The sequence below is a fragment of the Neophocaena asiaeorientalis genome, unplaced genomic scaffold, assembly GCF_003031525.2.
Source record: "Neophocaena asiaeorientalis asiaeorientalis breed wild unplaced genomic scaffold, Neophocaena_asiaeorientalis_V1.1 scaffold134, whole genome shotgun sequence".
Classification (NCBI taxonomy): Eukaryota; Metazoa; Chordata; class Mammalia; order Artiodactyla; family Phocoenidae; genus Neophocaena; species Neophocaena asiaeorientalis.
This window is the reverse complement of record NW_020185339.1, coordinates 25,860,238-25,870,549: the sequence shown is the minus strand read 5'-3', so window position 1 is coordinate 25,870,549 and position 10,312 is coordinate 25,860,238. Positions and strand designations below refer to the sequence as shown.

Sequence of the window (10,312 nt, the reverse complement as noted above, 5' to 3'; positions counted from 1 at the left end):
ACACACACGGTGACTGGAGTTGCCACGTCCCCTTCATTTTTTTTTTTTTTTTTTTTTTTTTTTTTTTTTGGATCTACAGTTTTATAAATTTCTCTTCTGAAGGTAATTTTTGGTAGGTAACCACTGGCAATACTAACTAGCATCCTGTCTCGTCTGCTGAGCTATTTGGCTTATTTTAAAGGATAAATTCTCCATCCCCACTAGGGGGAGTTTCCACTCAGTAACACATACAATTTTAAGGTGGAATGATTATGTGAAATACTGGTGTATCTTATTCCATGATTTCTCACTATCTTTTTTCCACAAGATATTTTCCTAATAGTAATAGCTACAATGTATTGAATTTTGCTATGTGACAGATACTATGCTAAGCGCCCTACATGTATTATTTCATTTGTTTTTCACAATAACTTTATGAGATTGTTAAGATTTCGTCCCAATTTTACTGATGGAGAAATTGATAACTAGAGAAGTTACTCGATCACTGCCAGAAAAGCTAATCAAATCATAGTGTAGGGGCTCTTATCTAGGGTCTGTCTTACTTCAAAACTTGTTCTTAACCTGTACTCCAGTACTTCCCAGTTTTAGTTCTGCCAGTATCATGAAAATCTCAAAATATTCAAATTAAATTTATTTTAATGCAATAAGCTGGTGCTTAGAAGTGGTAGAGTCAGAAAGAAAGTACAGAGAGCTGCTTATTAGGTATTGTGACTCGAAATTACGTTGATGAGCTGAAAAGAGTTGAAATTAGGTACAGAAGTAAAGTCAAGAGCCTAGGTTTCTAGATGTTAAGTCTGACCTACCCCATTTATTTAGTTTCCTTCTTTATAAAATAGATAAAACAAAGCTGGCCATTTCAACACTCTCCAATTATTGGAATCTTAAATATGAATAGAGTCATTAACTTATTTACAAGGTGCTTTCATAGGTGAATGCTTATTGATAGATTTGAAAGCTTGAAAAGAATATTATGTATTCCTTTAAAACATTGCTTCTGTCTATTGGCCTAGAGCGGCGGTGTTTGAAAATGTCAAGTGTGACCCATTAGTAACTCATAAAATCGATATACTGGGTCATGACCAGCATTAAGGAAAAAAAATTTAAATAGAGTCTAGAAAATTTCAGAATACCCTGCTTATCATAAGGGTAAGCATTTTTTGTGAAACTTGTTTCAGTTACATGTTTATGTACTAGGTCACAGTGTCATATATATTTTTTAACTGTGGGTTGCAAGTTTAAAAAGTTTGAGAAACACTGGCCTGGAGCTTTGTAGCATTTATCTATTTTAATTTAACCAGGACAGAAATTATAGTGATTCAGACAGATTTATCTATATTTATTTTTAAAAAAATAATTTTAGTTATTTTTGGCTGCTTTGGGACTGTTGCTACACGTGGGCTTTCTCTAGTTGCGGCATGCGGGCGTGGGCTGCTCTTCATTGCAGTGCATGGGTTTCTCATTGTGGTGGCTTCTCTTGTTGCAGAACACAGGCTCTAGGCACGCAGGCTTCAGTAGTTGTGGCACGTGGGCTCAGTAGTTGTGGCTCACGGACTCTAGAGGGCAGGCTCAGTAACTGTGGCGCACGGGCTTAGTTGCTCCACAGCATGTGGGATCTTTCCGGACCAGGGATTGAACCCGTGTCCCCTGCATTGCCAGGTGGATTCTTAACCACTGTGCCACCAGGGAAGTCCACAAATTTATCTTTAAAAGGAAATGACATCAAGTAACATAATAGATTGTATGCACGATATTTTCTTCCTTTTTGTAGCATTCTGAAAAGCATCCAATCCCAAACCGAAACTTTCCTGGAGTGTATATCTAGCTACACAGAATTAACTGAGAGGACCTTCCGTGGCAGTTCAGTGGTTAAGACTGTGCTTCCACTGCAAGGGGCGTGGATTCAGTCCCTGGTTGGGGAACCAAGATTCTGTCATGCTGCGCAGCATGGCCAAAAGAAAACATTAACTTTGACCTCAGCTCTTTCCTTTTCTCTCTGTGTTAAAATTTATAATGTACATGTACTATTTCCCTCTGAATATTCAGCACAATTTTTTGCTCATTTTAGGAAGTTTCCTCTTTCCGGTTTTGTATGTTTTCTAGTTTGGAATCCCTTGAAGTCTTATTTTTAGTCACTTCCATTTGGTTGGTTCCATAGCACTTTAGTTCTGGGAATGAATAAGAGATTTGTTGTACATCTTTCTATAACAGTACAGAACTTTATCTCATTCTTTTTAATGCACGTATAGTAGTCCATTGCATAAGTTTATCGTAAGTTACTTAACTAGTTCCTCAGTGGTGTACATTTTGATTTTTTTCCAGTTTTTTTGTTGTTATAAAGCTACAGAAAACATTACTGTCACATATCTTTGTGTACTCGTGAATATATCGATACGACATTGCTGATTCAAAGTGAAATTTCCTTTAAGATGTGCACTTAAATTTTTAATAATATTGCCAAATTGGCCTTCAAAAAGGTTGTACTGGGAATTCCCTGGTGGTCCAGTGGTTAGGACTCCATACTTTCACTGCTGAGGGCGCAGGTTCAATCCCTCGTTGGGGAACTAATATCCTGCAAGCTGCACGGCACAGCAAAAAAAAAAAAAGAGTTTGTACTAATTTATCACCACCTGTATATAAAAATGCCTGTTTCCCTGTATCCTTTGCCAATTCTGTGCATTATTAGAGTTTTAACTTTTTGTAACCTGGTAGGTGAAAAATTACAAGTCTATTATAGAGTTGCATTTTAAAAATTGAGTGAGAATGAGCATGTTTTCATAGACTTATTGGTTCTTTGTCTCTTCAACTCTGATTCTTGAGATTTCAAGTATGGGCAGTATCAGTGAATGTGACTTCAAAGTTTTGAAGAAATGGTGCTGTAAAAGTGAAGTGTCACTGAGATGCCTGCGACTGTGACGACTTCCCCTGCTTCCCACCTTGACCCTTTTACTCTCTTAATTTCAGGTGATCATGGAGCTCAGCTTGGCCTCCATGGGGCTGGTGGTGATGGAATACATGATGACCCAACAGGTGGAGAGGAAGGAGAGAACAGCCCAGATCCCCAACCCCAGGCTGGTCGGAGGACCCGGCGGGAAGCATGCACCTGCCCCTACTGTAAAGATAGTGAAGGAAGGTAAGTTGACTCAGCCAATCTCTTAAGAGTATAAAGAAGAAAAATTAATAGACTTGGAGGTAAAAAGAAAGGGTTATTTTTTAAAATTTTTAAGTGTTGGCAGTGTTGCAAAGGGATCAGAGACAGCACAGTGCTTTTCATTAGATTATATATGGGGTCTTGGTTCCAGCTCTGATCCTTTTCAACTCTATTTGTTTTTTTAAATAAATTTATTTATTTTATTTATTTATTTAGTTTTGGCTGTGTTGGGTCTTCGTTGCTGCACGCGGGCTTTCTCTAGTTGTGGCGAGTGGGGTTTACTCTTCGTTGTGGTGCACAGGCTTCTCATTGCGGTGGCTTCTCTTGTTGTGGAGCATGGGCTCTAGGTGCACGGGCTTCAGTAGTTGTGGCTCGCAGGCTCTAGAGCGCAGGCTCAGTAGTTGTGGCGCACGGGCTTAGCTGCTCTGCGGCATGTGGGATCTTCCCGGACCAGGGCTCGAACCCGTGTCCCCTGCATTGGCAGGCGGATGCTTAACCACTGCTCCACCAGGGAAGTCCCCTAACAAGATAGCTTATAAAACAGCCTGGCAAAGAAAAAGAAACATACCTACTGTAATGATTTTTTACAGTGGCTGTATGAAAATCATGAGTTTTCCATAATCTTTTTTTCTCTCAAAATAGATAAAAATACTTATTCTGGATAGAAAATTCTTCCATCAAGGAATCTAATATGTCCTACAGAAGAGAATTCTGACGAATTTTCTCATTAGTGTACTGGCTATTCAGTATTATCTCTAGAGAGCTCCAAGTTACTTTTTTTCAAGTCACTGATTTTGAAAGAGAATAGAAAGTCACATAGTTTTTTATAAATTTATTTATTTATTGGCTGCATTGGGTCTTTTTTTAAAAATAAATTTATTTTACTTTTGGCTGAGTTGGGTCTTCGTTGCTGTGCGTGGGCTTTTCTCTAGTTGCGGCAAGCGGGGGCTACTCTTTGTTGTGGTGCGCAGGCTTCTCATCGCGGTGGCTTCTCTTGTAGCAGAGCGCGGGCTCTAGGCATGCGGTCTTCAGTAGTTGTGGCGCACGGGCTTAGTTGCTCCATGGCATGTGTTATCTTCCCAGACCAGGGCTCAAACCCATGTCCCCTGCAATGGCAGGCAGATTCTTAACCACTGTGCCACCAGGAAAGCCCCTGCCTTGGGTCTTCGTTGCTGCACGGGGGCTTTCTCTAGTTGCAGCGAGCGGGGGCTACTCTTCATTGTGGTGCTCAGGCTTCTCATTGCAGTGGCTTCTCTTGTTGTGGAGCACAGGCTCCAGGCATGTGGGCTTCAGTAGTTGTGGCTCGCGGGCTCTATAGCACCGGCTCAGTAGTTGTGGCACATGGGCTTAGTTGCTCCGTGGCATGTGGGGTCTTCCTGGACCAGGACTCGAACCCATGTCCCCTGCAATGGCAGGTGGATTCTTAACCACTGCACCATCAGGGAAGCCCAAAAGTCACATAGTTTTTTAAATGCCTTTGAAAAAAATCTGTTAAAGTTTTGTTCCATTAAAAATAAGCACAAAAATAAGAAATGTACCAAAACAAGAAATAATTCAAATTCTTTGTAGGTTACCCTATATTACAGGAAAAACTTGAATCAAAAGCACTTGAGTAGGGGCTTCCCTGGTGACGCGGTGGCTGGGAGTCTGCCTGCCAATGCAGGGGACGCGGGTTCGAGCCCTGGTCCGGGAGGATCCCACATGCCGCGGAGCGGCTAAGCCCGTGAGCCACAGCTACTGAAGCCCGTGCGCCTGGAGCCTGTGCTCCGCAGCAAGAGAGGCCACCGCAATGAGAAGCCCACTCACCGCAGTAAAGAGTAGCCCCTGCTTGCTGCAACTACAGAAAGCTTGCGCACAGCAATGAATAAATAAATAAAATAAATAAATAAAAAAAAAAAAAAAAAAAAAAAAAAAAGCACTTGAGTACAATAGAGTTTCCCTCTCACAAAGCTTAAAGTGGATTTAAGTTTTTGAAGGAAATTCTGTGATTTCTACCTAAGTATGATTTCATTTCTGTTAGTGTTGGTTCCCCCTCCCCATGCCCCACTAATATGTGCTGTTAAAACCCAAGAAAAATCCCTCTTGGAAATCTCCCCAGTGCCCACTAATGGTTCACACATGGTACAAATTGGTTTGGCAAAAACATTTCAGAGCTGATTTCCTGAGAGGAGCTTAGGATTTGCTCCATATAGGGAATATTTTTTTTTACATACCTTGAATTAGTTAGGGTCCTTATTTCTCCTCTTTTGACTTTTATCCATCCCATCATCCTTTTCCACTGAAGTCTCTGATATTGCTCTGTCTTTTCAGTTTCTGTGTTTGTTTGTTTTAACTTATTTTTGGCTGCCTTGGGTCTTGGTTGCTGCGCAGGCTTTCTCTAGTTGCGGTGAGCAGGGGCTACTCTTCATTGCGGTGCGTGGGCTTCTCATAGCAGTGGATTCTCTTGTTGCGGAGCATGGGCTCTCAGCGCATGGGCTTCAGTAGTTGTGGCTTGTGGGCTGTAGAGCGCAGGCTCAGTAGTTGTGGTGCACGGGTTTAGTTCCTCCGTGGCACGTGGGATCTTCCTGGACCAGGGCTCGAACCTGTGTCCCCTGCATTGGCAGGTGGATTCTTAACCAGTGTGCCACGAGGGAAGCCCTCTTTTCAGCTTTTAATCTTTACTGTTTGGCTCTTGACCTTTATTCTAGGAGAAAAGTTCTATAATTGTAAAATATTATCTTTTCTTTAAAGTTCTCCACCAAGTGCTTAAATGGAGAGACACTTTGTTCATTAAGTAAGTTCCCAGACAAAAATATCACCATATTCACAGTAGTTCTCATGGAAAATGCTTGTATTGAGACTTAACTTCCAGAAAAATATAAGAAAATGCCTCTCACATTTCACAAGTCACCTTGAGAATGATTATCTCTTCAAGCATCAAACATCCGAGTCAACTAAAGATTTATCTTTTGATACTAAAGAGAGGGCTTTTTTTTTTTAAATAGAAGTTTGGATTAGTTTTGAGTGGATCCAGTAATTATGATGTATACTTTGTGATTCTTTAATTTTTGTCTCTAGAATGAATGATGAATAGTTGTGTTCTCGCTTCCAGGGGCTCTGGGGATCCTGGCAAGAAGAAACAGCACATTTGCCATATGCAAGGCTGTGGCAAAGTATATGGCAAGACCTCACACCTACGGGCACACTTGCGCTGGCATACAGGCGAGAGGCCATTCATGTGTACCTGGTCATACTGTGGGAAGCGCTTCACACGTTCGGACGAGTTACAGAGGCACAAACGCACACACACAGGTGAGCAGGAACTTGGGGAAGGGAGAGGTAGTAATAGACCAGAATAAAAAGACACAAAATAGCACTGTGCTCTAACCCGATCCTCCTCATTGGGGTTGAAACCTGGGTGCCTCCAAGATGCCAGCTTACCACTCTTCCCCCATGGACCCTGACACCACACTCATTTGAAACATGGCACTGTTGCCTATCAGAAGTCACTTCAAAGGACCCACTCCTAGAGAGACAAAAGATACAGATATTGTGGATGAAGCTATCTGTTACTTCAAGGCCAATGTCTTCTTCAAAAACTATGAAATTAAGAATGAAGCTGATAGGATCTTGATATATATAACTCTTTACCTTTCTCAGTGTCTAAAGAAACTCAGAAAATTGCAATTCTAAAAGCCAAGGCGAGAAAGAAATGTATACACTGGGAATCACTAATTTTCCCATTCCTGGAGAGCCTGGTTTTCCACTTAATGCAATTTATGCCAAACCTGCAAACAAACAGGAAGATGAAGTGATGAGGGCCTACTTACAACAGCTGAGGCAAGAGACTGGACTGAGACTTTGTGAGAAAGTTTTTGACCCTCAGGAAGATAAACACAGCAAGTGGTGGACTCGCTTTGCGAAGAGACAGTTCATGAACAAGAGTCTTTCAGGACCTGGACAGTAAAGGGTGCCTTGGGCAGACACGGTCTCCACAGCTATGGGCAGCATTTACAGCAAGATGTACACAGTTCTTTGCCTTTATTTTGTAAAGTTTTATACAGAGGAGAGAAGAGAGCGTGTCTTTACTAAAAGAGCTCTTTATCAAGAATTTGGGGTTGGGGGGTGATTTGAAATTTCCGCAGTATTAAGCTGATGCTTAATGAGTAATAATAAAGAAATTTCTAACATTTCAAGTCAAAAAAAGAAAAAGACACAAAATATATCTATGAAATAACTAAAATTTCTGAGCAACTTAGTTTGAAACTGATTGTATGGATCATGAATGGAATTGGAGTTAATCTGGAAAACCCTTAAGAAGGAAGGAGCTAGCTTTTGAGTGGGATTTTGAAGGTCCTGCCTTACTTTTCTGCTATACTCCTTCCTTTCTTATTTTTTGTTCCCCCAAAAGGCAAAAGATAGTCACCAGGTTTTTCTTGTTTGTAATCACCTTCTAGGACTAGCTTTATTCTGCCTTATATAGTTTGAAAGAAGTGAATTGGACAAGGTACCACTGCTTCCTGAGATGTGAGTTTCTCATCTTCTTTCTCTTCCTTTACCTAGGTGAGAAGAAATTTGCCTGCCCTGAGTGTCCCAAGCGCTTCATGAGGAGTGACCACCTGTCAAAGCATATTAAGACCCACCAGAATAAGAAGGGAGGCCCAGGTGTAGCCCTAAGTGTGGGCACTTTGCCCCTGGACAGTGGGGCAGGTTCAGAAGGCAGCGGCACTTCCACCCCTTCGGCCCTCATCACCACCAACATGGTAGCCATGGAGGCCATCTGTCCAGAGGGTATTGCCCGTCTTGCCAACAGTGGCATCAACGTCATGCAGGTGGCAGATCTGCAGTCCATTAATATCAGTGGCAATGGCTTCTGAGATCAGGCACCCGGGGCCAGAGACATATGGGCCATACCCATCAACCCTGGGATGCAAGGTAGCATGGGTCCAAGAGACATGTGGGAGAGAGAGAGCCGTGAGGCATTAAAAATGCATGGTGGTGGGAAGAATTGGGGGAGGGATACAAGAGAAGAGATGGGGTCCTGGCATCCACCCATATCATCAGTACCTTCTTGAAGTGGGAAACATTAGTGAACATTCTGTTGGTGCCACCTTTTGATGAGCATTTGTTTGACCCCAAACAGTTTCTTAACACTTCTTACCCCAGTCTCCACTTCCTGCATTTCCCTTCTCAGCTCCCCCATGATTTATCCCCCCCCTTTCCTAAAGCCATCATGCCTTGATAAATATATATGATCATTGAAATACTTTTTAACAAAAAGCAGATTCTATATTATATATATATATATATATATAAAAGATATATAGAGATGCATTTGCAGGGGTTGGCTGGGAGGAGGAAGGAGACCATTCTGTGACCAAAATAACTTGGTCATTTTTTTTTTATATTGCCTTATTTCCTTATGGCTGAGCCTTGTTGTGACACATCAAGATTTTCTATAGATGTTGTCTTGGCTTCCCACCAGATTAAGCATTTATATGCTCTGCTTTTAGTTTATATATACATACATAATGTTTTCCTTTCTTAATTTTGTCTTTTAATTTGGGATCAGCTTCTTGCACTCCTTCCTTGACTCAACATTTTCTGTCTCCCCTTCTCTCACCTGATCACTTCATGCTTTGTTTTTGGTAGTGGTCCCTGGATGAGGCACTTCTGTCATTCTTTTAAAGTCCCTAGTCCCAGCAGCAGAATAGAGTAGCCTTGAAGCTCAGGCAAATGCTTGAGGTAGCTGTGAAGAGAGTGTTCAAAATACTACTGACGCAGGCACCCTCTTGGCGCTGGAGAGTCAAAGGCACCTCTCTCTTCATTAGCTGCTCTAAGCATCAAGAATCAGAAGTCCTTCTACGAAATTGTACAAGAGACCCTTTGAAGGTTATAATCTGGGATCAGTTTATATAAACTGTGAAAAGATGGTCAAATAATAGGTAGGGGCTTTCAATAGGAAGATGATGTGCTCAGAAGCGGAAGTGACTCAAGTAGTCCAGTTCAGGAGTTAGTGGATTATTTGGACCTTTGTACAACTGTCTTCCAAGGTAGCTCTCAGCTTTGATGTGTGGGCTTCTGAGTTCACATTCTGAAAGGAAATACAGTTCCTCTTTTGAACATCCCCAGTAGTTTCTTTCCCATTATGTTATTAAGGAGCATCAGCCAATGAACCTGTTCTGGGTTTCCATTCTGCAAAACTCCAGAGCATGGACCAGTGGCAAGGCAGTGGTTCTTTGATCTTTTCCCTTAACTCTTCCTTGGGTGGTTCCTAAGGGGAAAGGAAGCACACACGATCATGGGAATGATAGCCCAGAACAAAAAGAAATCTTGTCTTACCACTGTGGTTTATAGGAGAGATCAGGAAAAACCATCCTGCTTTCTCCGTGGCCTGATTGCTGAAGAGACTGATCCAAAAATTATAGCGGCAGGGAACTCTTAGTGCATTTGGCACTGAGATTTAAATGCAACCAGAGTTGTCCTCAAGGCCCAGCCATTAAAACATTGTCTCAAAAAAAAAAAAAGAAAAAAATTGTCTCTCTCGACCTTCTGGTATCTTGTCAGAGAGCTTTTCACTGTGAGGAAGTGTGGAAATGGCTGTGTGTATGTGTGTAATCTGTTAGGTTGGGGATAGGTTTTCTGTTAGCCAATACTATAAGAGACCTGCAATAAAAAATTACCCTAATCTGATAGAAAGTGAAGTGTTTGTGTATGGCTGTGTGTGAATGTGTGTTTGTGCCTGTATATATCTACACACAGATGAGAAATTAATATTTGAAATTGTTGGAAAATAAATTCAGATCAAATGCCTTTCAGGCCCATTTCCTAGAAATCTATCTTAAAACCTGGGTATGTTCCTGAGGTCATTTCTTTGCTTTTGCTAAATTAGTTACAATTATGAATGGGGGATATTCTACTGCACTTTTAAAAGAAGAAACTATTTTTGTGTTTGAAAGTGAAACCAACATCCGGATTTATAGCAGAGTCCTAGTTCCTTTCATGAATCTATTTACCTTGACTACAAATAGATGATGCTATAATTCTACTATATATTTTATATAAAATCTATCCGAATTAGGGTTTGGGTAAGTTTGTGTTGTTGTTTAACCTGAAATACAATAACTTAACATTCTAAACAAAAGTTTACTTCATTTGGTCCTTTCTCTGCAGACTTAATACTGT

The 10,312-nt window shown here is 41.2% G+C and overlaps 1 protein-coding gene and 1 pseudogene across 1 annotated transcript in view; both read left to right on the top strand.

Annotated features, from left to right (window-relative positions):
• Positions 1-9,940, top strand: part of SP1 (Sp1 transcription factor) — a 40,639-nt gene extending 30,699 nt beyond the window's left edge. The window contains exons 3-5 of the mRNA XM_024736540.1: positions 2,962-3,130; positions 6,240-6,439; positions 7,691-9,940. Coding sequence (XP_024592308.1) covers positions 2,962-3,130; positions 6,240-6,439; positions 7,691-8,004 — 683 coding nt within the window. The 3' untranslated portion in view covers positions 8,005-9,940. The remainder of the gene's footprint in view (positions 1-2,961; positions 3,131-6,239; positions 6,440-7,690) is intronic.
• LOC112394041 (actin-related protein 2/3 complex subunit 3 pseudogene) lies at positions 6,557-7,215 on the top strand (annotated as a pseudogene).
• Positions 9,941-10,312: the final 372 nt, after the last annotated feature.